The sequence below is a fragment of the Cucurbita moschata genome, unplaced genomic scaffold, assembly GCF_002738365.1.
Source record: "Cucurbita moschata cultivar Rifu unplaced genomic scaffold, Cmos_1.0 Cmo_Scf00024, whole genome shotgun sequence".
Classification (NCBI taxonomy): domain Eukaryota; kingdom Viridiplantae; phylum Streptophyta; class Magnoliopsida; order Cucurbitales; family Cucurbitaceae; genus Cucurbita; species Cucurbita moschata.
In genome coordinates this window covers 1,193,863-1,221,329 of record NW_019268540.1, presented here as the reverse complement: position 1 = coordinate 1,221,329, position 27,467 = coordinate 1,193,863, and the positions used below count along the sequence as shown (strand labels likewise).

The 27,467-nt window shown below is 35.6% G+C and overlaps 2 protein-coding genes across 3 annotated transcripts; one reads left to right on the top strand and one right to left on the bottom strand.

Annotated features, from left to right (window-relative positions):
- On the bottom strand, window positions 1-2,764 carry LOC111460615. The gene is made up of 3 exons (XM_023103817.1): window positions 2,557-2,764; window positions 672-1,135; window positions 1-362 (listed from the first exon to the last, which is right to left on the bottom strand). The coding sequence occupies exons 2-3, from the start codon at window positions 1,116-1,118 to the stop codon at window positions 210-212; spliced, it is 600 nt and encodes a 199-aa protein (XP_022959585.1). The 5' UTR covers window positions 1,119-1,135; window positions 2,557-2,764; the 3' UTR covers window positions 1-209.
- Window positions 2,765-3,476: 712 nt separating this feature from the next.
- LOC111460823 (eIF-2-alpha kinase GCN2) lies at window positions 3,477-26,423 on the top strand. Of its 2 annotated transcripts, XM_023104139.1 has the most exons (30): window positions 3,477-3,770; window positions 3,871-4,130; window positions 5,484-5,552; window positions 5,669-5,728; window positions 5,826-5,931; window positions 8,442-8,546; window positions 9,762-10,157; window positions 11,812-11,940; window positions 12,041-12,127; window positions 12,196-12,282; window positions 12,388-12,496; window positions 13,205-13,322; window positions 14,465-14,519; window positions 14,916-15,085; window positions 15,431-15,615; window positions 16,015-16,163; window positions 16,276-16,525; window positions 17,675-17,933; window positions 18,033-18,126; window positions 18,505-18,585; window positions 19,097-19,153; window positions 21,345-21,476; window positions 21,565-21,648; window positions 22,274-22,382; window positions 22,468-22,604; window positions 23,506-23,613; window positions 23,965-24,050; window positions 24,159-24,261; window positions 24,338-24,460; window positions 25,657-26,423. In XM_023104139.1, exons 2-30 carry the CDS (start codon window positions 3,997-3,999, stop codon window positions 25,765-25,767), a joined length of 3,693 nt encoding a protein of 1,230 aa, XP_022959907.1. In that variant the 5' UTR covers window positions 3,477-3,770; window positions 3,871-3,996; the 3' UTR covers window positions 25,768-26,423. The 2 variants fall into 2 exon arrangements, with proteins under 2 accessions (XP_022959907.1, XP_022959908.1); XM_023104140.1 differs by lacking the exons at window positions 3,477-3,770; window positions 3,871-4,130 and having other exon boundaries at window positions 5,822-5,931.
- Window positions 26,424-27,467: the final 1,044 nt, after the last annotated feature.

Here is a 27,467-nt window from a genome sequence, read left to right as displayed (position 1 = left end):
TTTAGATGATTTTAAACCGAAGTCATTTCCCAAACAAGAGACGAATCCAAGAGTAATAATAGGAGTATTACACTAATTAACTATCCTTCTCCCTCTAAATCACAACAGAATTCTCTAATTAATCTCTATAAGGCCATCTAAGTGATAATTTGTACAAAATTTACGTGATCAGGCAATTAGGAGTGCAAAAAAAGCTTCAAAGCATGCAATTAATCATCTGCAACTCGCATATTATAACGCCTTGCTAACCTGCGGGCAGTTCCATCAGTCATTACACCTTCAACGATCTCATATTTCTTGTAGTTTGCTTTCAGTGCATCTTGCTGCTGCTTTGCAAGCTTCTCCTCTTCCACCAACTGTTGCTGCAAGAGAATGGGAGGAACCTTTGTTAAGAACTATTTAACAAGGCTAAATTTCAAGTTCGATCCCTCGACTTTTAGTCCTACTTTAAAAGTTTTCTAATAGATCCTTGAACTTTCAACATCGAGTATGTTTCATCTTTATAATTTAAAAGTTGCCTCTAAATTTTTAGTTTTGTGTCTTATATGTCTCGTTGACTCCACCAGTTTAACACCTGAGCGGCACACCGAAGGGTTGATTTCATGGTATAAACGTTAAACTGGTGGGAACAATATTAGAGACCTACAAAATACAGACTAAATGTGGCATACCTTCAGCAAGAATGCAGCTTCAGCGACATGCCTCTGAGTAAGACACTTCATTTTCTTTGCCACTTCAAAGTCAGGATCATCCTTTCCCAACCAGACAAAGCTAATCTTCCTACCGGGCTTTATAGGGCGATCATCGAACATTTCCACTTCGGCAGGGTACGCCCTCACCGGTCTCGGCATTCCAGACATCATGAAAGGGAACTGAGCTATCAGAGAGATGACAGAATTTGCCTCCTTCGAGTCCTTCATCTCGACTAAAGCACATTGAGAGCTATTAATTGGCTCCGTGAAATTTGGAATAAAATGGACACTGACAACAGTCCCAAACTGATCTAAAGCGGTTCTCAAGACAGGCTCAGTCACTTGGGGGGAGAGATTATCAACATAGACAGTCCGTTTTACCTTTTCCTCAAACTTAACATATTGTTCATCCGTAGCTGATCCCATGTGGGATGATAAAGAACCTAATATACCCATTAAAGGAGTTAGCACAATTGTTTAATGTAAACTAAGATAATTACAGTGTCAAAAAAACAACACGAAAGAGTACACACTGTATGATTGGAATTTGATTCACCTCAAGGAAATTAATAGATCTCTTAACCAATTAGATGTGCTTAGGTTACTGATACAACAACTTTTATATAACAGTCCAAGCCCACCGTTAACAGATATTGTCCGGTTTAGCCCGTTACGTATCGCCATCAGCCTCACAGTTTTAAAACACGTCTACTAGGGAGAAGTTTCCACACCCTTGTAAAGAATGCTTTGTTCCCTCTCCAACCGATTTGGGATCTCACAATCCACCCCCTTCGGGCTCAGCATCCTTGCTGGCACTCGTTCCTCTCTCTAATCGATGTGGGATCTCACGATCCACCCTATTCGGGGTCCTACGTTCTTGCTGGCACACAACTCGGTGTCTAGCTTTGATACCATTTGTAATAGCCCAAGCTGGCTTCTCCTCAAGGTTTTTTAAGCCCAAGCAATGAACACAAGGACACATTTTAAAACTTTGAGGGGAGTCCAGGAAGGAAATCTCAAAGAGGACAATATTTGCTAGTGGTGGACTTGGGCTGATACATTTTAGGTTGAAATCATGTCTTATGTGAATAGGTTAACTATTTGTAACTTAGCAATTTATGTCCGTAAACTCTACGCTAGATACTGATCAATCCCAAGGCGGCAACAAACCTACCGGACCTACATTTAATAGTTGGAGAAACTTCATCAGAAGCAAACTTTTGGCATGAAGAAATGGCCCCATGCTCCAAGGTTACAACCATTTTCTGGATTAACCAAACACTCCTAAGAGGTTGTATAATCTTTTACAGAAAGAAAAGCAAAACAAATCCTTCTTTGTCCCTAATTTCATCTCACAAGATCAAGATTTTGGAGTTTGAAGTTGGCTGCAACCCAATTAAGATATGCACCCAGGATTAGGCCCAGACTAAGGCCACACACACATACACACACTGATAATCTCAAGCTTGTGAGTGAACTGCATCTAAATGACATCAAAATATTCTACATAAGTGCGCTTCTCTAAACCGATACTTCTGTTATTTCCAGAACAAATCACAACCCATCAATCATTTCTTTCCATCTCCTTTGTTTTTTTCTCACAATTGCAAGCAATATGAGGACCATATAGAGTGCAATCAAGTCACCTATCTAAATCAAAACCCATCTCATAGATAACATTTCGAACCTGTTCATTGTTGTGCTTAAATCCCAGAAAAACATGAGAAAAAGAATAACAAACACAATATAACGAGATGGCGGCGACTAATTTAGAAATCACAAGGAGAGAGACTCTCAATGGAGAATAAATCAAAGAAGCCGTTAAAGTAAAGCAGGAAATCAAAGATTAAAGCGTGAATCTTACTAGTCCGAAGCGGAGAAACGAAATGAGCAACGGTGAGCGCGGGGCATGAGCCTGTAGCAGTAGAACAAAAAACGGAGGAGCGGAGCGTGGAGAAATGGAGATGAATTTGATGAAAAAAGGTGGAGGTGGTGGGGTCTCCTCCAATGGCTGTCAGTGAGGAGAAATGAAATAGAAGTACGCAGAAGCGAACTGAAACGATCCCAACAGAAATTAGGGCTTTTTTTATTTTTATTTTTCTTATTTATAATAATAATTATATATATATATATATATATTATTTTAAAATTTTAATTTATTATGATTTTATTACTATATAAAATACATAATTATTTATTTTTAATATCTCTTAAAAATAATTTTGAAAGCCTTTTAAAACATAATTTTTGAAAATAAATATTCAAATTGAATTGCCATAGTTATTTTAATGTTTTAAAATAAATAAATAAATAAATGAGTATATATTAATATCCTTCCAAACAATTAGATTGAACTTATTATTTAATAATTGATGTTGGAGTTAAAAAAATTTACAGTCGAACAAAAAAATGGACTATAAATAATGAATTTACACAAAAATGTCACATAGAATGCTAGTGCTATAAACTGCATTCCCGTCTTAATAAAATGAGTATTTAATTTTTTTTTATTAATTTAAATATAATTCAGCTCGTTAAAAAAAAGAATATAATTCAACGGATATTTACTAGTTTACCTTATTCTTCGATGTAACGTTTTATTACCGTTAATTTGTTGTAATGAAAAGACAGCACATTTTTATACAGCTGGATATTTAAATTATTCTTAAAAATGGTAGTAAATATAATTTCAGAGAACTAATCCTCACTGTATTGCAAAAATAGACCAATTTTTATTAAAATTTAGAAAATTGTGTTAATTAATTATTTTTTCCTTTGTTTTTTTTGGCGCCGCCGATGGCCTTTGAAGACGCATGACTCGCGGGTTGCCCACAACCCTCTGTTCATGAACGTGACGACAGAGACTTCCAGGGGAATCGAATTCAGACTTTGGAATTGTATCAGAGAATCAAATTCAGCTGCTCCACCATCTCAGATTTGTCCAGAAAGCTCCGTTTGATTCCATTGTTTTTTACTTCAATTTGCTCTGACTGCTGTTTCGCGCTGTTCCGCGTGTTTCGGCTGCTTCATTCACGAGTGTCCTAAAACGCCTCAGAGCTTCGGTTTTTCAATTTTGAGGTAATTTCCTTGCCTGGAATCAGCTGAAACGTTGTTTCAGATTGTTATTGCTATGTATTGATGACTTTTGACTGTGTTTTTTCATTGAATGTTGGACTAGTTCCATGCGACTGCGAGAGAGTTCGATGTGAAATGGAAGATGGATTCTTCGTGGTCACGAATATTTGGCGTCGTGAGGTTGTGAATGTGAGGTTGGGGGGTTGATTTTTTTTGTTTGGCTTTGAAAATGGGGCATAGTTCGAAGAAGAAGCGGCGTGGTGGGGGAGGGGGTGGGAAGAGAAGCAAGGGAAGGACGCCACAGAAAGATCATTCGTTCAGTGGCGAAGAGAGCGAGCTTATCTCAGAAGAGCTCACTGCATTGTAAGTACTTGTAATTGATTGATTGTTACTTTTTGTAACCTTATTAAATTCAGTTCGTTCGAAACCAATCGTATATGATAAATTACAACCGGTTGGATCCAATTTACATCTATTTGGTTGGCATTGAATTACCTCCCATATTCCATCATTTTGAACCTAAACTACAATGCTAGTGTAGGGTAGAAAACAAAGTCTTTATCATCAATGGAGATAAAAAAGAGTAGGAAAAGGAATTCCTTTTAACCCCTACAAATGTACGTCGGATCATCAAACGATGGTCTGGTTGGTGGATGGGAAGATCTGTTAACTATCCTTATGAACATCCACCTTTTTGGAAGATTAGATGTAACTATGGTTTTGGTCGAGGTCCAAAGGATTACAATAGGAAAGTATTGCTTTGCAAAGTTGACAAAAGTGCTACACACATTAAGTCCAACATCTTTTCTAGGTAGGAGGTGATTGCAATGGGTGCATACTTGTAATTGATATGTTGAGCAATTCTATAAAACAGCTCTTTAGTTCTTCCTTTGGAAAAGTTGTAGTTCAAGAATGTCAAACTGCTCATTCGATCCCTTTTTCAAGGAGGAAGTTAGTGGTCATGATTCTCTTTAAAGAACAAAAATCTTTCCAAGGTGGTGTGTGATGTGCAAGGAACCTCTTTAAGGTTATGCCGTTTTGTTTCTAGATTCGTTCTCTCCAACTCTTTGGAGGAAGCTTTAAGTTTCATTTGGTTGTCCATTTTGCAATGCAAGCAGCCTTGGCTGTTCTTATGAAGTTGTCTCTATGATATTTCTCTCCTTCTTTCCTCTTCTTCTTCTTTTTTTGAGGGAATCCGTTATGACTAAAGAGATTTGTTATTCTTTTGGTTTTCTATTGATAGAGTAAGAAACTAATAATTTCATTGATCAATGGAGTGACCACAAAAAGTGGATTACAAAAAAGTTCACAAATTACAAAATAAAGTAGAAAGACTATGCTCTTTAAAAGGGTATAACATTTACACCAAGACAAATCATTAAAAATAATCAAATCCCTAAAGCTCTCACTGGTTGAACTTATTGATAAAATTCGTTTTTTTCATCCTTGAAATTTAAAAAGTTCCTAATTACCAAAGATTTCTATAATTATTTGCTAGATCTTATTCTTTTGGATTCGAGCCTATTTTGTATAGTTAGTAGTTGTGGCTCCTTAATTTCGATTGTCTTTTTGTATGTTTTTCTTTTTGGTTTTCTTTTGTGTTTCTCAATGAAAGAAAAAAGGTTTCTAGAGGTCAAGTATCCTCCACCAATGTGAAGCAGACGAAGTTTCAAAATAAAGAAAATGACAAATCAAAATCTACGATATTTTTTTTAGGTGTGGGATATTTCAAGAAGACTGCAAAGTTGTCTCTGGCCCATCTCCTCAAGTTACCATCAAGCTTAGGTATGTGTTATTTTCTACTATACCTATCATACCAATGAATTAAAATATTGTAGACGTGAGCTTTTTTTTGTTTTTTTTGTTTTTTTTGTTTTTTTTGTTTTTGTTTTGGAAATCAGGCCATATTCAAATGACATGGGGTTTGAGGATCTAGATGTATCTGCTTTTCTTTCGGTGAAGTATGTTGTTTTCAATTTTTTTTTTGTTTTTTTTTTTGTGTTTTCCTTTTAGTTTAGTTGCCAAGTTATATCTATATTTCTTCTTGTTATTAGTTAGATACTTGCCAGGATACCCATACAAATGTCCAAAGTTGCTTATAACCCCGGAGAAAGGTTTAGCAAAAGGTGACACTGAAAAGTTGCTTTCTCTACTTCATGAACAGGTACGGGCTAATCATTATTTGATGAAAACTGTACCTGTTTATTTTCTAATTTTTTTTAAAAAGTACTTATGTAGATGTGACATTTATTTCAATAATTGTACTAATCAAATTTTAAATACTCCCTCCTATTTTTTTAAAAGGAAAACCATTAAATTTTTAATTGGTAATTATGAAAAATATTTAAGTAGTTATTATGGCAACAAACTTTTCTTTCCCTATTTAGGCCTAGGGTCCAATGTTTGGTCTGTAAGACTGTGTAGAAGTTTAGGAGGGACTTATTATGGGAAGGAGTTGACGAGAGGAAGGGTTCTCATTTAGTAAGGTGGGACTCAATGACCAAGCCATTGGATTTTGGGGGATTAGGCATAGGTAATTTAAGGCCCTCGCTCTCTTGGCTAAATGGTTGTGGTGTTGTCCTCATGATGAATTTGACGCCTTATGACATAAGATCATTATGGGAATGCATGGGCCCATCCTTTCGAGTGAATCTCGGGTGGGGTTCTGAAAAGCAATCCTACAATTCCATGGAAAGATATCTCCATTGGGTTCTTATGTTTATCTCAATTTGTTTAGTGTTCGGTTGGTGATAGGGTGGATATATACTTTTGGGAGAACAAGTGATTGGGAAGTAGACTCCTCTGCTCTTTTATTTTCTCGATTATATCATCTATCTTCTCTGAGGAGGCATTTGGTGGCTTCTGTCATTCCTATATTTGGAGTTACATCATTTCTTTCTATTAGGTCATGTTGTCCTTTTCCTGATAGAGAAACAAGATATATTATAACTCTTTTATCCTTGATGATGTGGTTTTCTTCTAGCCTAGGGAAAGGGATATTCATCTTTGAGGTTTTAGCACTTTCAAAGGGTTTTCTGGTGGTTCCTTTTACTATTATCTGATGAATCCCTCCCCTTTAGTTGCATGGTTCTTTTCTCTTGGTGGGAGGTTAAAAGTCCCATAAAGTTAAATTCTTTGTGCAGTAGGTCCTTCACGGAAGAATTAATAACTTGGATTGTGTTATGAGGAAATCACCTGTTCTAATAGGGTTGCAGTGTCGTATCCTCTGACTAAGTGTGACTGAGGATCTTAGCCACCTTTTGTAGAGTTGGGATTTTGGAGTTGCTTCTTTGAGGCATTCAATTTTCATTGTTGCCCACCGAAAGGATGTAATGTCTCATGGTCGAGGAGCTACATCTCCATCCACTCTTTTGTGAAATGGAGTGCTTTTTTGTTGCTTGCTGGAGTTTGCACGTATTTTATGGAACATTTGGATTGTAAGGAATAATAGGTGGAAGGTCCTCGATCTAATCAAGATGGTAGACCAAACGTTAACCCTCAGTCTTTATTAATTGATTATAGCAATACTGATTTGGTTGGAACTAATCTTTCTAATGGAATTATTCATTCTTCCAAAGATCATTCATCTTCTAAATCAGTATTTTCCCATGGTGTTTTTGGTTCTGATGATGATTCGCAAATTAGTTTGAGCAGCGTGGAAGTGGATTTTCAGCCGTATTGCAGGCTCATATGTAGCAGCCTTTGATACATTATTTCAGAATTCTGATAAGGAAGGACTGTGTTTATCTGAAGCAGTGGAGAAAAAACAGGATACCAAACTAGATGATATTCCTATCTGTTGCTTTCAAGCCTTCGTAAATTTCTTCATCCATTAGGGCTATTGGCCTACGATTTCGAGAAATTTCCCCTTTGATCTCTCTGGGAAAGCCGTTGCCTTTAGTTTCCCCTCTTTTTCTCCTTTGTTTTTTAGATGTTCTGTTTGGGATGGATTAAGTGTTCACTTCTTGGAGGATTGTTGGTTGGGTGATTAACCCCTTTGTGGGTTGTTCCCACATTTATATCATATCTTAAGTAAGAAGCTGCATTATGTGGCTTCCATTTTACCTTCTTCTGATCCTTTCTCGTCAATATCTTTGGGCTTTCATCATGCTCTTTCTAGTAGAGAGGTAATATACTTGGGGGGGATTTTCCCATTCTTCAGGATAAGCTTGGGATAAATTTGTGATTCATGGGAGAAGAAACTTTAGGTTTTGGACACCTAATGCTTCAAGGGGCTTTTGTGTAGTTTTTTTTTCCCCATTTGTTGGTTGTCCTTCCCCACCCCTTACAACCTTTGGTTTCTCCTTGCTCTCAAAGGTTAGAATCCCTAGGAAGGTGAAATTTTATGTATGGAAAATTTTACATGGGAGAGTCACACTTTGGACCGTGTTCAATGACATTCCTTTTTGGTGTTGTTCTCGCAGTGGCGTGTTCTTTGTAGGAGTTAGGAAGAGGATCTCCATCAGTCAGTATGGGGTTGTCAATTTGCTTAGTCTTTGTGGGCGAGGTGTTTGCAGTCATTTGGGTATTGTTTTGACTTAGAATAGAGATTTTATACCGTAGTGGGTATTGTTTTCTTTGCTATTGTTCTTTGTTAATAGGTACACTTGAAATTTATGGTTTTCCATGTCTTTGAATCTTCATAACAAGATAAGAATTGTTTCCATTTTACAGGCGAGTTATAACGCTCGAGATGGAAGGATAATGATTTTCAATTTGGCCGAGGCTGCTCAGGAGTTCTTGTCAGAAATAGTAACTATAGGACAATCAAATGAATCAGTAAGTTATTCTCAAATATCGATAAAAAATGATATACTTAAATCAATAATTTCTTTAAAATTCCACTTAAATATTATCTTTCTCCTGATCATTGGATTTTAATAAATAATGCTGATAAATGTTAAACTTCATTTGCGGTAACTTTTTTTCTCTTTCCCTTTTTCTTCTCTTTATCCTTGTTCAACCCTCCCTGTCAGTCGCCATCACTTTCTGTTGTTAGTCATTGTCCCTTTGTTTGTTGCTTGTTGCCGTTCGCCGATCATTCCATCGCCAATTGCCAGTCGGTATTTTTTCAATACTTCTCTTCAGGTTGCATGTCAAGAGAAACAAAAAAAAGGAAAGAAAAGAAAAACGAAACAGATGTTTTTATGCTGGAGATGTAGCCTTTTATCCATCTTCTCCAACTGTGCGAAAGGACTCAAGAATATTATCTAGGAAGGATAGCGCACCTTGTCACATACTTTCAGAATATTAAGCTTAGTAATAACCCCTTCTATCATTCTACATCTCCACTCATATACAATAACTGTTAGGTGTAGGGTTAAAAATATTTTTGAATCTCTTCTTATGCATCTAGTAGTTATAAAAATGGAAGCCACGTGTGTCAGCAAGAGGAAATAATTTCTCCCTATTTCTTAGGTTTGAAGGCACTTTAAAAGAAACTATGGACCTCTTCCTGGTGTTCTCTATCAAAGAGTTTTGTTGGGTTTTTGCTTCAGGCTATTTATCTCATTTGGAATGTCTTTATATGTCCTTTGTAGACTACTTTTTGATTATTCATTTGTTTCCATTTATTGCTCTCTTTTGTTTTACACTCCCTTTTGGAGCTTGTATCTTCGAGCATTAGTCTTGTCAATCACTTAATGAAATGTTTTGTTTCTTATTAAAAAAAAAAAAAAAAAAACGAAAAAGGAAAAAACTCAATAGGAGTTGGCTAATCCTCAACAGAATGCTCAGTTACTGAGCCACTGAATCTTAGAAACCTGTAGAAAACTAAAAAAATCTCTCAACTTTAAATACATTACCCTACCCAAAGAACCTCACCAGTAACCTAATAAACAGGAGCTAGTGTCACACTGTTCCTTCTAGTGGAGGGGGTTACACGAAGATACTGGAGTGCTTATTTTATGTATATTCAAGTGCATTTTTTTATCTTTATTTTTTCTTCTTATGTTTTGATGTCTGCTGATGATGATTTTCTACTTATTGTGCAAGGTTGGCTCTTCTAATACAGATAACAATTCTCAATTGCTTCCAGACAAAGTAACTTCAAATGAGAAAGGACCTTATGTTCATGGCTATATAGACCTCTTCAGTGGTTCTGGGGAGTTGTGGAGCTGGAGCTTTGACATGGATGAGAAGCCCTATTCCCAAGCCCAACCTCTTGCTGATAGCTTGAAACTAGGAACTGTCCAAGAAAAGAACCTTGATAAAGTTCAAAACTTATTGACTAAGCAAAATTCAAAGCGAGGTGAATTATTGTCTCCTTCCTTTAACCTAGGTACCCTCGAGGAAGAAAGTGAAGATGAGAGTCATAGCATAACTTCATCTCATTCAAGAAGATCCTTAATTGTACAGAAGGCGGGAGATGTTACTGAAGATGAGAAGCAGGTAAGCATTGTTGGACGTGGTTTACTATACTAGATGCTTGTTGTGTCTGTTAAAATTGCGTACTTTACTGGTACCTATGACAAATTTTTTATTTGGTCTTCCCCCCAAAAAAAAAAAAAAAAACTTGTTCAGCGCCAACTTGCTCATGTCATTCTTATGCTGGATAACCGTTTCACCAATATTGCAATTATATTCTTTCTTTTTGTTTTTGAATTTTCATAGTTTCTTTTTTGTTGAGCTGACGTGAGGTTGGTAAAAGCTTTTGGTTCTTTCATGGAAGAAGTAGGGAAGTTTTATTTAATGTAGATTGTGTCCTTCATGTGTGATGTGATCCCATCTAATATGTTTAAGATTTTGAAGAATAATAAAACGGTTGGATGGTTCAAATCACATATCTTTATGTGTTCGATACATGTGTACATGGCACTTTGCTCAAAATTTTGTGCCCATGCTCCCCAAGTATCTTTTATTATTTTGTTTAGTGAGAAATCAAGCTTCATTGAGTAAAAAGAAAGAAAAACAAGGGCATACAAAAAACAAGACAAAAAAGGGGAGTCCTAGAACTAGCTATACAATCGAATTCTAGTCCGACAAAATCAAATCAATATCATAATTACAGAAGTACTTAGTGATTGAAGCCCACAAACACGCATTAAATTTTGCCACCTCTCCACCTCCCTAAAAATTCTATTATGACGCTTAAGCCAAATACTTCACAGAATGGCAGAGAAGCAAGTATGGTGCTAGACTTTGCCTTTCTCATGAAAAATCGAGCTTAGAAGCACCTCCCCCACCATAGTCTACCAATCTCTATTCCAAGTCAAACATAACCCAAACAACTTCAACCACTGTGGCCAAAGAGACTGATCAAACTGACAACCCCACAATAAGTGTTGGAGAGCCTCTGCGTTTCATCTACCCAGAACACACCATTGTGGGAAAAACACCAAAGAAGAATGTTTCTGAACACGATTCAAAGTGTTGACTCTCTCATGTAAAAGTTGCCACATGATTCTTTTTACCTTCATATTTAATGTTCTAGAGCGAGGAGGAAGCGAAGGTTGTGCCATATGGCGAAGGGTCAACCAACAAATTAAAAAAGAACTACAAGAGATGTCCCTCATAGTGTCCGGGTCCAATATCCGAAGTCATTTCTCCCATGAATCACATGCTTATCCCAAGGAATAAAAAGAAAATTCACCATGTCTAACGCCTTGCTATCAAAGTGGGGAAGCAGAAACCCAAATACAATGACAAGGATGGATCAGTGGAAGGGAAATTGGAAGCTATGTAGTGCAACTTCTTGCTCAAGATATTATATAACTGTGGTAACGACTCACGGGGTAGTTTATCACCCACCCAACAATCCTCTCAGAAGTTAACACTCAGACTTGACCCAACAGAACACCTAATGAAAGGAGAAAATGTGGGAAGACAGAGACAATAGCTTCCTAAAGTATATTTATTATAGTCATCAAAGTGATTAAACCTTCATTTTAAAATGTAGAAACAACTAAGAGTAAGACTATAAATAATTGACTTCTCATGCACACACTTCTTTCATTGTAGATGTTGATGTATGGTTGATAGTTTATGTATGCTTAATGTGATTTTTGCATGTCGACCTCATCATGAAGTCCTTATACTTGCACAGGATTCTATTATTGTAGACCATGCTGCTGAAGATGATGACCATGGATCTGAAAGTGAGCCTTCAGAGTGGTCCTTTGCTTCCATGAGTAAGGAACAAGAGTCCCAAACTACTGATAGGGATATAATGATGGTAGTTCGTTTATCGCTATCTTTGATTTTGTGCTGATATTCTATACTTTGTTTTTAACTTAAATCCCACGTGTCAATGGTTTTGAATTTTATTTTATTAGGTTCATCTGCTCCATCTTGCATGTGCCCCTAAAGGACCATTGGCTGATGCTCTGCCAAAATTGGCGTCTGAACTTTACAACTCAGGGGTATGTCCAATAATTATCCCTCACCCGTGTCCTTTACCAATCCTTATCTTTATCTATTTGATCAACAGATCCTGTCAAAAGTGGCTCTGGATTTAGCCTCTAAACCGTCTTCCATGTTCCATAAAAAATTTGAGTCTGCTTTCCAGGAAGAGATGGTACTTCGTCATTCTTCATATTTTAATAACTTTCGTGCTTCTGCCTCTCTGTTCTTTCTTGGAATTGCACTCTTACCCTTTTTTTTCAATTTTTATTTTACTTAGAATGCTACTAGTTTCTCCGAGTTTTGGAATCCCTCTGATTTTGGTGGGCCAACATCTTCTCAACTGAGTTCTCGATATCTTAATGATTTTGAGGAGCTAAAGCCCCTTGGTAATGAGTTTTGGCGTTTTGCACATGTGCATGTTCCGTTTGTAATAATGTTGATGGTTTCTCTTTGATGTGTGGTGATACCTTTAGTTTTTCTTAGAATATGAGATGTTGAAGTTTATAAATTTCTGTTTATCCTTCTAAATTTTAATTTTCTGTAAGGCAACTTAATAAAGGGAATGGAGGATGTGTGTGTGTTGATGTGGACGACATGTTAATAACTTTTCTTTTAACAAGAGACAATTTTCATTGATATAATGAAAAAAAGAACAACTGTTCAAGGGCTGCAAACTCGTGGAGGGAGTGAAAAAGAAAAAATACAAACAACAAACACAACCAAATAGAGATTAGTCATTAAAATAAATAAATATTTAAAGAACAAACAGAAAACTTTTTCAAAAAATTTGTCTGCTGGGAATCTGCCACTCTCCTCTTGCAATTGAATGAAGCTATGAATAAGGTCTTCACCAAACATTGAAAACGTTAGCTACTTTAAATCTTCCGAAGAAAACCAAGAACCATCACCAACAATATTTTGTATATGGTAAAAGTTCTTTATTATAATCTCTTTTATAAGGTTTTTTCGATTGTTGGTGGATGAAACCATCATTTTTGGTGATTCATTGTTGTCAATTTTCTTCAATTTTAGTATGCACCTTTTTTCTTAATCAAGCCTGGTATTTTTCTTATTGGCTCTATTTTGAGTTACAGGTCATGGTGGTTTTGGACATGTAGTATTATGCAAAAACAAACTAGATGGACGACAATATGCTGTGAAAAAAATTCGCCTCAAGGACAAAATATTGCCTGTCGATGACCGCATCCTAAGGTATAACTGTTTCAAAATGTATAACAATGCTGGTTTATAAAATCACACAAAAGCGCTACTGTGTATTCATATTAAGGCTAAACACAATGTAAAAGAAACCCGAAACTTCACTTCATTTAGAAGTTAATCAAGGTTAATTACCAAAGTAGGGAATTAATTGCGATCTTATTAGTGCCTGAAATCTCTTGACAAAGAAATTTATTGTTCAAGAAAAAAAATTATTACATTCATCAGGCCATTCAGTCTTTATCTAAAAATACAGGGAAATTATCTCAGATCACAGAAACCAACCAAACAAACTCACAGTTTACGTGTTAGCTTCAAAGCCAGTTCCATTTAACTGTAGACGTACAATGGCTCAGATTTAGAGAATATACATCCGTCTTAAGTTTAGTTTCTTTATTGCATTTATTCTCCCTTTTATTTTAAAAAAATTAAAAGAGCCAACCAAAAACATTGATTAGACCATATAGTGTATAATAGGATGTTCAAGTTGTTGGATAGCTTGATGATGTTGAAGCTTACTTTTTTAAAACTCTTCAAGTGCCAACTTCTTTTTTTTTTTTTGGTTGCAAGTTGCAACATCTGTATCGATCATCCTGGAAACCTGGCTTTTCATATGTTGATCATCACTAGACCCACTTTCGTGGAAATCCAACTGCTGGGAATCTGCCACTCTCCTCTTGTACTTACGAGTAGGTAGTCTTCAGGTTAGCTGTGACGTAGTTATGCTTGCCTTAGTCATCCTGTCAGCCAACCTCTTCAGCTTTTAAAGTTGATGTCTGGGGAGGAGGGTGGGCTCATCATTCATGTTCTAGTTGAGCTCTTTCTGAGCTTGTTAATTCTCATATAATTGTGAGGGAGGTGGCACCCAATGAAGCAAATTGGTAACTCTCTATTCTTTGATGTTGCGATAGGTAGATATAGGCTAGAGTGGTCTTCTCTTACTATGTTAAAGCTGTCACCATCTTAGCTTGGAACTATACGAGGAAGAACCTTGCATATTACTATTTTTTTTTTTTTACAGAATTTGGTTACACAATACAAATGTTGCATTTATTTTTCTTTTCATATTTTATTCACAGTTTCCAAGTTTGATACTTATGAAGTATGCTTATGCTTTTATTTTGTTGGGGTATTAGGGAGGTGGCCACTCTTTCCCGTTTGCAACATCAACATGTTGTTCGATATTATCAGGTAATGGGCGTTCTAATAGTTTCTTTTCATAATACAAGAAATGGCTTGAGACAATATTTAGTGCTTCCTCTTCGTTTTGAAATTCATTTTGCTTGCTTGGAGAGTATCACACCATTTGTAAATAGTGTGTTTAATCTATTTGAAGAAGTGTTTAGCATAAAAGTTATCTTTAGATGGCATGCCATTGTGTGCTAGAGTACAGAGTTAAATACTAAATTATTAATGCCACAGGAGTATTTGATTTTAATTCTTCATTTATAGGCTAGAAAAGGTTTTCCATGATAAACTATGTACTTTACATCTTAATCAGTTGAAAGGGCATCCTCCCTAGAGTGATTTCTGTAGAAAAAACCATCCAGTCATTAGATGTATAAAATTAGTATTGAAACCTTTCAGGCGTGGTCTGAAGCTGGTGTTTCTGATTCCTATGGAGAGGCCGCTTGGGGTTCCACGACTCCATTGAGTTCTACTTTCAGCTATAAAGGTGCAAGTGCAACAGATACACTGGATCATGAGAATAAGCTGGAATCAACATATCTCTATATCCAAATGGAATATTGTCCCAGGTACAGTTTTTCTTAAATTTTTGCAACCTCTTCCTTTGCATCAACTATACAATGGACCTGGACCAGCAGTTTTTCTTTCAGAATATGTGGAGTTTTCAATTCAACTCATAATAAGCTCAATATGATTGAGGCTCAAAAGGTTGACATAAAAGTAAATTTTGACCTACTTTACTTCATAAGTTCTGTTATTTAGTGATTGAAGTCTCTTGCTTGCTTCATTTCTCTTGTTGTTACTGTACTCACTGTATAGTTAGTAAAAAACTATTTGTTGGATTATGTAAAATGGATTTTCTGGCATGAATTATGTGTTCACACTATTGTCTCTCTCCTTCTTATTGTATGAAGGACTCTTCGTCAGGATTTTGAATCATATACACATTTTGATAAAGAATTGGCATGGCATTTATTCCATCAAATAGTGGAAGGTCTGGCACATATACATGGACAAGGGATCATTCATCGGGATTTAACTCCAAGTAACATTTTCTTTGATGCCCGTAATGATATCAAAATCGGGGATTTTGGTCTTGGTATGATTTATATCCTTTCATGCAATGTCAGCTTTCTACACTTATATTTTCTGATAGTGAGCTTTCACTTACTTGTTGGAGTTTGTATTTTTAAGCATTAGTCTCTTTTCATTATATTAGTAAAAAGTTTGTCTCCTGTTCAATTTTTTTTTTTTGTCTGATTGCGACTTACTTTTTCCTCGTGAGACTCTTCTGTTAGAAAATTGACACGGCCCCATATGCATAAAGGCCTGCTTGGGACATATTCAGATTCTTGAGAAGACTTATCATTCTTGTCTTTTGGGTGGGAAGTTGGAATTGTTGATGGTGAACAATAAAAAAAATATCATGTTGATTGGACAAATTTCAAAGTAAAATTAGACGCAGTTCCTAATTACTCTTGCACCTGTCTTTTTGCAGCTAAGTTCTTAAAGCTGGAGCAATTAGATCAGGATGTAGGCGTTCCTCTAGATACAACTGGAGTTTCAATTGATGGTACTGGTCAAGTTGGGACCTACTTTTACACAGCACCTGAAATTGAACAAGGATGGCCAAAGATTGATGAAAAAGTAAGTTTCTTCTTGGGTTCACTTTGGATAGGGTTTGGCTTGAATCTGCTGGCAATTATATTTTCATGTAGCTGGGTCTAGTTGGGTGATATTGAGTCGTTGTGGATTACAGGCTGATATGTACAGCTTAGGGATTGTGTTTTTTGAACTTTGGCACCCTTTTGGTACTGCGATGGAGAGGCACCTTGTTCTATCTGATTTGAAGCAGAAAGGAGAGCTTCCAACCACTTGGGTTGCTGAATTTCCTGAACAAGCATCCTTGTTACGACGTTTAATGTCGCAGAGTCCATCTGAGCGTCCTTCAGCCTTGGAACTCCTCCAGCATGCCTTTCCTCCAAGAATGGAGTATCAGTTGTTAGACAGTAAGTTGTTTATTATGCAATTCTGAACTCTTTGGTGTATACTCAAGTATGACCTCAAATAGTTTACGATGAAAATTGATCAACTTGACAAGTTTAGGTTGGAGAATAATGATGTATCAACTTGATATTTTTTTAGCATTAGTCTCTTTTCACTATATCAATGAAAAGTTTTGTTTCTTGTTAAAAAAGGACCTCAAATTTATTCAAGCCTAAAGCTAAAGGAGCCATAAAAAATTTAGCTAAGGCTAACTCACATAGCAGCCTCTAACAATCTGTCTTTAGCAGTTTATAGCAGAGTTATCAGAACTTACTACTATCAGCATCCAACTCTTCTATGATTATGGATATGATTTTGGTCGTTCCCCAGCTTGTGCTAGGAAGCTTGAGGCATTGGGGTCGACAAAAGACGATGGTGGTTCATGGAGTTGTTGAGCAAAGAAACTGACTTAATTTAACTATTCATTTGGGACTTGAGAAGCTTACAACTTTTGTAATTCTTTCACAGACAAAAGCAAGCTAAACTTAGACTTGCAACAATTACAACAAATAAATATAAATAGGGAAGATATAAAAAATATAAACCAATATGCTACAAAAGGTATTATGCTAGAATTGTGGAGGGAAAATAATCAAAGAATTTTCGAAGACAAGTATCTTCCACTGCTTGATTGTTTTGAATATGCTAGGCTAATATCTTCTTCATGGCGTTTTCTCTCCATTCCTTTTGCTAATTTTTTGTTATATGATATTCATTGAAATCGGCATGCTTTTAATTTCGTTTCTTGTTAAGAAAAAAAAAAGGTCTTTGACCTATTTGATGTTTTTAAAAATTTATTATCTATTGAACATAAAACTAAAAGATTAAGATCTTATTGGACTTAAAATTCAATTTTATATCTAATTGATTAGTTAATTTCTAAAAACGTGGAATAGGTCAATGATCTATTTGTCACAAAATTGATAGTTCGAGGAACAATTAGATATTTTTAAAGTTCAAGGATCTCCTAGATACTTTATATAGTTCATGGATGAAATAGACACAAACCTGGACATTTAAGTGCTAAGCTTCGTAATTTAACCTAAAAGAAAAATAATATACTTCTTTAGTTTCTTTTATTTGAATATTGATTGGTTTTCTTTCATGTCCAGATATTCTACGAACAATGAAAACATCTGAGGACTCGAGTATATATGATAGAGTTGTTAATGCTATCTTCAGTGAAGAGACATTAGCGATAAAAGATGACCAACTTGATTGTGGTACTGCCTCTATCCAGTACACAGATTTGGGCACTGAGGTTCGGGATCATGTTATTGACGTCACAAGGGAGTTGTTCAGGCTGCATTGTGCAAAGCATTTGGAAATAAGTCCCATGCATTTGTTAGATGGGTCTGCGCAAATCAATAGGTTTGATGGTTAATTTGAACTGCTAGTATTTTTTAAGGAAATTTTTAGCTTGCTTCTTACATGTTAGAGTTGGCTGATCTGTTCAAACTAATATTGAAGGAACACGGTCAAACTTTTGAGCCATGGTGGAGATATACTTGAGCTCTGTCATGAGCTGCGTTTACCTTTTCTTAATTGGCTCGTCTCCAGTCAGGTACTTGCTGCATCTGTTTGTTTTTAATTGCTCCTGAGTGGTATGGAACTACTTCCTTTAAGCCAAGTAGCTAATTTGTTTATTTTTTCCCTAATGCAATTCTTATGGCTTTTGTTTCAATTCATGAGTGGTAATTAGTTAGTATTGAAATGAATTAGGTGCATAGCAACAACCTAATTCATTTCAGGTGTCGCATAATTAGTAATTTCAGATAAACATGTGAAAACTTGAAGAATAGATAAAATGGAGTGTCAGTTGTCTCATAGTTAACAGAAATATTGTTCTGAAATTGACTCTTGAGGATTGCATCATACTTCTCTATGTAACTAATACTTCTCTACGTAACTAACCATAGGATCTGTATTGCTTCTGTTATAGAAATCTTCATTTAAACGGTATGATATAGCGTGTGTCTATCGAAGAGCAATTGGACATTCACCTCCAAATCGATACCTTCAGGTACTCTTTTACATGTCTTGTGTGTCCTTGGTAGTTAGTATTTTGATTTTGTTTTATTTATTAGTTAGAGATTTGTTTTCAGCTTTTTAGTGTTAGAATTATGTTTTTGGTAACAAATTAACCAGGAGGAGGAATTTTTTTTTATTTATTTATAGGAAATTGTGAGAAATATATAAGAAACTAAATAAAAGGACAGCCTAATATATAAGATACACCTTTTTTCTTTCGAGTGTTGAAAATTGCCGATTGATTGAAAATTCTCACTACTAGCCGAGTCAATTGTGAAATTGCCGATGGGAATTACATATGTTGGATTTTAGCTTTCTTTGTCATAAAATCCTTAATTTCACGTCTTTATTGTGCTCCTGTCCTAGTCTTTTTGAAAGTTGGGTAGCTTCATGGTCTTGTTTTTTTATGTTTTATTTCCATGTCCATATCTATGCTTTTCTCAGTTAAAATGTTCTATTTCTCCACTGTGGTTATATATACTTCGTTCTATCATCTCCAACAGGGTGATTTTGATATCATTGGAGGTACATCGGCTTTGACTGAGGCAGAGGTTATCAAGGTACATTGACCATTAGTTTAATACATTTGAGAACTGATTTGTTACTTTTTGATAAAACTAAATGGGCCGCATTCCGGCATTCTTCTTTCCTTCCTTTCTCTCCTTCCTTTCTTCCTTTCTTAGTTATGTGTTTTTGGAAAGGTTAGCTGTAACAGCCCAAGCCCACCGCTAACATATATTGTTCTCTTTGGGCTTTCCCTTTCGAGCTTCCCCTCCAGGTTTTTTAAACGCATATGTTAGGGAGAGGTTTCCACACCCTTATACAGAATGTTTCGTTCCCTTCTCCAATCAATATGGGATTTCACAATTCACCCCCTTCGGGGTCAGCGTCCTCGTTGACACTCGTTTCTCTCTCTAATCGATGTAAGATCTCACAATCCACCCCCCTTTGGGACCCAGCGTTCTCACTAGCACACCGCCTGGTGTCCACCTCCCTTTAGTGCTTAGCGTCCTCGCTGGCACACCGCCCGATGTCTGGCTCTTATACCATATCTCCAAGCCCACTGCTAGCAGATATGTCCTCTTTGGGCTTTCCCTTTCAGGCTTCCCTTCAAGGTTTTTTAAACGCGTTTACTAGGGAGAGGTTTTCACACCTTTATAAAAAAAAGCTTCGTTCCCTTCTCCAACCGATGTGAGATCTCACGCTTCGTTCCCTTCTCCAACCGATGTGAGATCTCACATTAGCCGTGCAGGTTCATCCTTAAAGATCCCCATTATTTGTGTTTGTAGCATGCATGTAATACTGTTTTGTTAAAAGTAAGAAAATGAACTTTTCATTTAGTATATATATATAGACATATAAAGAAAAAAACGAGCCACTCTAAAAAAGAGAATGAAGTACTACTTATTTTCTTGTCTTCCCACTATTCTCTAGGTTTTATGTTTGGCTTGTATAGATGTTTTGTTGCATTACATATTTGTGCTTGGTGTCACAATCGCACTCTTGTGGCAGCAGAACAACGATTGTACGTGGCTTGTGCTTACTTAGCGAACAAGTAAGTTGTGTGAGAGTTGAATTTTGCAGACAATCTTGATGTGAGATCGAGCCTCAAGTCACGTTTGAGAGAATTTTTTTAGAAAACGTGGGTGGGGAAATGAGTTGAAGACATTCGAAAGAAAGCAATGTTATAGGCTAAAAACGAATAAGCAACAACCACGGCTTTGATAGTGTATAACTTAGGTTGCAACAACCATGACTTTGGTGAACAGTCATACACCCCCGTATTGACATAATAAAAATAGTAAAGGCCTAACTAGCATGAAAGTAAGAAAAAACAGTTTGGAACGGACATGCGGCCATGGGCAACATGACCTGGACAAGCATGATCGAGACATGCAAACAGCAAATGTCCCAAGAAACAAATTTCCAAAGGGAGCGAGAAAGTAAAAGAGAATCAAACTAATTAAGGTATGAAAGAATACCAATTAATACAAATTGGGGTATGGGGATTGAATAACTTCCAAACATTTAATCCACGTATCATGAAAGCATCATTTCAAAGCATGGGGTGTGGAGGAGGCTTCCACAACCGATGGTAGGTTTCTTGTTCTAAACTACGTATCCCAAGTGACTAAGGAGAGTTCTGTCCAAGAAGTCTATCAAGAGTCTTGTTATCAATGAAAACTTATAGAATACATGACTTCTCTATTTGTAGAGAAATGAAAGCAAACTAAAATCCTAAAAGAAAACTAAAAAGATTAATATGATTTATCCTATTTGTCCTAATCCTACTACATCATCCAATGTTGTATGCTAATTTTTTAATAATAATTTGTTCATAATTTTATTGGAATAAGTTAGTTTGAGCTTCATATTGTTGATAAACTTTTCGGAAGATTTGAAGTTTTAATAAGAAACAAGAAGAAAGTTATTGTTAATCTTTCTTTTTGACATATCTAGATATGAAAAACATGAACTGTTGAAAAAAGAAAACGATATTGTCTGATATAGTTGGAAGTTTTCCTTTTGGGCTTCTTTGTCAGTCCTTTACTAAAGAAATTATAGTTTTCCACGTTTAGGTAATGACGTTTGGTTGAATAACTACTTGTTCTTGAAGTTTAAATCCTTCTTCTTCTTCTTCTTCTTCCCTCTCTCTATCTCTTTTTTTTTGCATTTTCACATCTATTTACTAGCCTTTAAGTATTCTTGTGTAGATGAACAAAATCCTCACATTATTTGCTAATGTTTCAGGTGACTGTAGACGTTATTTCATATTTTTTTCATTCAGAATCTTGTGACATACACTTAAATCATGGAGATCTGTTGAATGCTATTTGGTCTTGGGTTGGTGTTAAGGCAGAACAAAGACATAAAGTGGCGGAGGTAGCTTAATGATTTTATTTATTATAATTTCGAATTATTTTATTTTATTTTTTCATATGCCCATGCTGAAGCTCTCTTGTAAATGCAGCTTCTCTCTATGATGGTATCCTTACGTCCTCAGTCTTCTGAGAGGAAATCAAAATGGGTTGTGATAAGGCGCCAACTGTTGCAGGTTTGCGTTCATTGTATGTCTTTTATTTTGAATATTTATTTACTTTCATAAAAAAATAAATATTTTTTAAAAAAGACTCCGAATAAATAAAATACATGGTATATCATGCTTGTCTAGGAAGGCTCCGAATAAATTTGTCAGTGGTAGCTATGAAGGCTCCGAATGAATTCGACGACAGCTATGAATGATCTAATTAAATTTGAGATGATCAGTAACGATTAAGGCTGCACTGGTTGAGTTAGAGTTTTAGTTCTAATCAGATTTTCCAGAACTTAAAAGATCTGATACCACGTTGCAAGTCTGAATTAGCTTGGCTTCTTATTTATGTTTTAGAGAATTACATATCCCTTTTATGAGTAAATACTAGGTAACTAAATCTAAATAATAATCCTAGATACCATTTAACTAAATCTAAATAAATCCAACCAATATATAATTCCTAGATATTGACAATTAAATCTAACTAGATATAGGAAAGTCAACTATTTTTCTTATTTAATGGGATTACAGTTACTAAAGATAAATATTTTTTTTCTTTTTGATCAAAGTGTTTTTCATCAGGTTCGTGAACATTTATGATGAACTTGTGTATATATAATATTTAAGAGAAATTATTCTACTACAGGAACTCAAATTAGCACAAGCTGTTGTAAATAGATTGCAGACTGTAGTTTTTAGGTTCTGTGGTGCAGTGGATCAGGCAGTTCCTAGATTGAGGGGAGCACTTCCAACAGGTATTTTGTAACTGGTTGGTTATGTTCCTACAGTTTCAGATAAAAAAAATGTATCCTTTTTAACCTCGCTAAGACTATAATGCAGACAAACCAATGCGTAGAGCACTTGTTGAGTTGTTAGACCTTTTCAACTACTTGAAAGTGTGGAGGCTTGAAGCAAATGTTTACATAGATGCCTTAATGTCACCAACGGAGGATTACCATCGAGATATTTTTTTTCAGGTATCAGGTTTCCCTTCCTTCCCACATGGAAAATGTGATGGTTGTCTTTGTAGTTTTATTTTGAAAACATATAAATGTGTGGTTGTATGTCCATATATATGTGTGCATATCTGTAATTGTATGTATATATTGGTTGAGTGTTGTTGCTATTGAGACCATGATTCTAAAATCTGTGATGTTTTAGACCTTCAACCCTCTAGGCCAAGAAATTATGAGACCATTTGTGTGAGATCCCACATCGAAAGGAGAGGAAAACGAAGCATTCTTTATAAGGGGGTGGAAACCTCTCCCTAGCAGACACGTTTTAAAAGCCTTGAGGAGAAGCCCAAAAGGGAACGCTCAAAGAGGACAATATCTGCTAGCGGTGGGCTTGGGCTGTTACAAATGGTATAAGAGCCTACACCGAGCGATGTGCTAGTGAGGAGGTTGAGCCTCGGAAGGAGAGAACAAAGCATTTTTTATAAGGATGTTGAAACCTCTCCCTAGTTGACACGTTTTAAAAGCCTTGAGGGGAAGCCTGAAAGGGAAAGCCCAAAGTGGACAATATCTACTAGCGGTGGGCTTGGACCGTTACAATTTGATTATATGAAGATTTTAGTGCAAAAAGCCAATAACTGAACTTGTCTTCTCAACGAGATTATGTTTTTTTTTTTTTTTTTTTGCCTGAAATCTTTCTACCTGATTAGCTGAATCTCTTGTCTCAACGCGTCACTCTTAGGGACTGAAGTATTAGTTACTACTCACATGTTTGCTTTTCGAATGGTCTATTTTGTATTAATTGGGCATGATCCGACCGAAGCAATCTATAGATTTTATGTTCTCCAAGTGTATATGTATAATCCGTCGAGCAGTATTTTGCTCTATTTTAGTATCAGAAACTGAGTTGCAAGTGCATGTCCAGGTATACTTAACAAAGGAAAATCATCCTGGTTCACATCCTGAAGGTACACTGGTTGCTATTGGTGGCCGCTATGACTATTTGCTGCAGCAAATGTGGAGCCGAGCATATGTGAGTCATCCTCATTTATCTTTATCTCTGTTGCATTGATATGCTGCATCCATAGTGCAGCAAAGTTAATATTGACACAGAAGAAAAACTATGAGAATGAAATAGCCGAGTAACATACGGAGAGAACTATTGGGCACATGGGCTATTATTATAGGTCCTGAACAACAGACTTTCAACACTCCTTGTTTCTAACTTAAAATTTCATTTCCATCACCTACGTTTCGACCTCTTATAATGTTATCAAAAGATTTGAGTCTTGTTTTCTTTTTGTCAAGAAATGCCTTTTACTTTCGTTTACATTTGATCTTTAATGTTCAAATTTAAGATATGTTACTCGTTTTTCTTTGGTAGAAAACTACCCCTCCGGGTGGCGTCGGGACCAGCATTGCATTAGAGACTATGATTCAGCAAGCTGCTTTAGATTTGAAACCCATCCGGTGCACTTTGTAGTCATTATATTACTTTGCCAAGTCTTTTATATCATGGTCGACTGAAACTTTTCAGCATTTTCTTTCACTTATTTTATTCCGTTATGAACTCTGCAGACATGAGGGGAGCACCAGTTTCCTGGTTTGTTCGCGAGGAGGAGGTGGATTATTGTTAGAACGCATGGAGCTTGTTGTGGAGCTATGGGAGGAGAAGATTAAGGTTAAGTATTGATATATTAGGATAATCTACGGTTTATTGAATTGTTAAAGTTGAGAAGTGCTTTTTGTTTCATCAGGCTCAGCTTGTCCCTACACCTGATCCAAGCTTCACGGAGCAATATGAATATGCTAACGAGCATGACATAAAATGTCTTGTTATTATCACAGACTGTGGTGTATCAAATAAGGGTTCAGTAAGGGTAAGACTTCTATTCTAAACTCCAATATCTCAAAGCAGCTTTTGGGTTTTAGAGGTAGAAAATTTAAATGATGGAAGATAACAGGCATATAAGGTAAACTAGTTTTTCTTTCCTCCATTGTTTGATACTATAAAATGTACCAAATGATGGAGAAATTGTTCGAGGAGGCCACCACAAGTAGTTATTGTAACAGTCCAAGCCCATCGCTAGGAGATATTGTCATCTTTGGGCTTTCCCTTTCGGGTTTTCCCTTTCGGGTTTTCCCTCAAGGTTTTTAAAACACATCTGCTAGGGAGAGATTTTCATACTCTTATAAAGAATACTTCGTTCCTTTCTCTAACCGATGTGGGATCTCACAATCCACCCCCCCTTCGGGGCCCAACATCATTGTTGGCACACTGTTCGGTGTCCACCCCCTTCAGAGCTTAACGTCCTCGTTGGCACACTGCCCAGTGTCTACCATTTTTAGGGCTTAGCATCCTCGCTGGCTCACTCGATGTCTAGCTCTGATGCTATTTGTAATAGCCCAAGCCCACCGCTAACAGATATTGTCCTCTTTAGACTTTTCCCTTTCGGGCTTCCCTTCAAGGTTTTTAAAACGCGTCTGCTAGGGAGAGATTTCCACACCCATATAAAAAATGTTTCGTTCCCCTCTCCAACCAATGTGAAATCTCACAATCCACCCCCTTCGGGCCCCAGCGTCCTCACTGTCCCTCGTTCCTCTCTCCAATCGATGTGGGATCTCACAGCTATAGTTTTTTGCACCATTGGAGCATGAGAGAGAAATTGTCAAAGGACCTCGATTTTATATCCAATGGTTATTAGAGAGGAGAGATTTTTTAATACATATCCAACGGTCATTCTAAATCCTACCTCTAAATTCTAACTTATATAGGACTTGATAGCCTTTTTATTCTTTAATTGAACTTACAAGAACCGGTGTCTACTCCATTATAGAAAGAATGTGGTGTGGTGAATTCATGGGGTTTAATCTTGAATCATCTTAATCATGAGTTTTTTTTAGAAATTTAGAGTTTAATCTTCATTACATTGTCATTAAGACGGAGGGTTAAGCTCAGGTTAATCTGGATAGCTATTTATAATGATCAAATGAACCATTTTTATGCAACTCAATTAGCTGTACTATCTATTGTTGCACCAAGGCATTGTTCTTATAGATCACATTGCAAATTCAGGTTCGACATCTAGAACTCAAAAGGGAGAAAGAAGTTGAACGCACATCCATTGTCAAGTTTCTCCAGGAGGCAATGGCAAATCAGTTTAAAAACCCCCTCATTTGGAATTAGTGTTTTTCTTCACTACACTACTTAGCTCGTCCTCGTCCCCGTCCCTGTCCCCGCCCCCTTCCTCGATGTTCTATTACTTATCAACGCGCTAGAGATGTCCTACCTCAAGTTTTTCAACCGTGTCATTACCATACTAAGAGTCATGATTCCACACAACTTGCTCAAAACGAAGAGAACAAATTATGTTCAAATCCTATATTCTATCTCAAGTTTTCAACTGTGTCATTACCATATTAAGAGTCATGATTCCACACAACCAGCTCGAAATGGAGAGATCATATCATGTCTAGGTCCTCTTCGCCATGCTCAATGAAGTCATATACTTTCATCTCTTTCCTGAACTGATCATATCAATAGAATCACTCGGTGTTCGTCTCTATTATGAAAATGTTGGTGCAAAACCGAGTGAATACTAGATTTTATTCCATCCATCCGATGGAGAACATGGCTACACGGTTTTGGGGCTATACTATAGATTGGTTAATAGTTTATGATCACTATACCGTATTTTGTGAATGTTAATTTGAATTTTGTTTATAAATTTGTTCTTCTTGTAAGTCTTTAGAAGAATTTGAGATAATATTGTGTATCCGTCGAGAACTTTGTGGATTTATATTCTCTTCTAGAAATAAAAGTGTATGTCTTTACTTAGTTTAGTAGTTTGTATCGAGTTGAATATCTAATCTTTTATACACTTTTAAATCAATTTATTTTTAATTTTTATATTTTTAAATATTAATAAAAATAAATATATGGTTTCTCTAGAACACTGGTAAATTGTAGATTAATTTATATAAAATGCCAGTTTAATTTTTACCCTGAAAATTGAGGTGACAATTAATGTGTAAAAATGATATCAATTGGTGTGTTGATATTATGTCTATTCACCCACCAAATTGAAAAGGAAATTTCTTTTAAGATTTTTTAAAATCATTAACTTTTTTAATAAACTTATCTAGGACGAATTTTTTTATCGTTCCATAGTAAAGCATTAAATGATGAACTCAACAATAAAATATTTGGATTGTTTCGAATTATTGAATAATTTATTTAAAATAAAATATTTGTATTGTTTCGAATTATTGAATAATTTATTCAAAATTTTGTTTGTTCTTTTTAAAAGTAAAATTTTAATTTATAAAAGTTAAACCCTAAATCCTAAAATATCTATTTATTTATTTTTAAACATTAAATAAAGATTTATCATTTAATTTTAATAAAACTTTAAAATTTTAATTTTAGGAGTGGTTTAGAGCATAAATATTTAAAAAATAATTGTGAAATTAAACAAAATTAAAACAAATATATAAAAGTATAGTTATATTATAAACAAAATAATGATAATAATAAAATAATAAATTTAAGTTTATTCAGTTGAATTAAAATTAAAACTCATAAAATAAATCAAATTCAACCATAATTAAAACAATATAAAATAAATTAATTCATAAATTTTTTTATTTATTTGAACTCATTCTAAAGCTAGAAAAAGTAGAAAAATGGTTAAAGAAGTCTCAGCCGCCACATAGGGTGGCGGCAAAGGGGAGGAGACAAGGGAACAAAATAAACCCACAAATTTTTATTTTTAAAAAACATATACAAAAAAATTTATTTTTCAGTAAATAATAATACATTTTGCTTAGTTTTCATGAAAGTTTTAACACTAACGGCTAGTTTTTTTTTTTTTTTTTTTTTTTTTT

Coding starts and splice junctions, on each gene's coding strand:
- LOC111460615 (XM_023103817.1), bottom strand. CDS start 1,118: ATGGGATCAGCTACGGATGAACAATATGTTAAGTTTGAGGAAAAGGTA. Junction 363..671: donor AAGCTGCATTCTTGCTGAAG/GTATGCCACATT, acceptor ATTCTCTTGCAG/CAACAGTTGGTGGAAGAGGA.
- LOC111460823 (XM_023104139.1), top strand. CDS start 3,997: ATGGGGCATAGTTCGAAGAAGAAGCGGCGTGGTGGGGGAGGGGGTGGG. Junction 11,941..12,040: donor CTGATAGGGATATAATGATG/GTAGTTCGTTTA, acceptor TTATTTTATTAG/GTTCATCTGCTCCATCTTGC. Junction 24,262..24,337: donor TATGGGAGGAGAAGATTAAG/GTTAAGTATTGA, acceptor TTGTTTCATCAG/GCTCAGCTTGTCCCTACACC.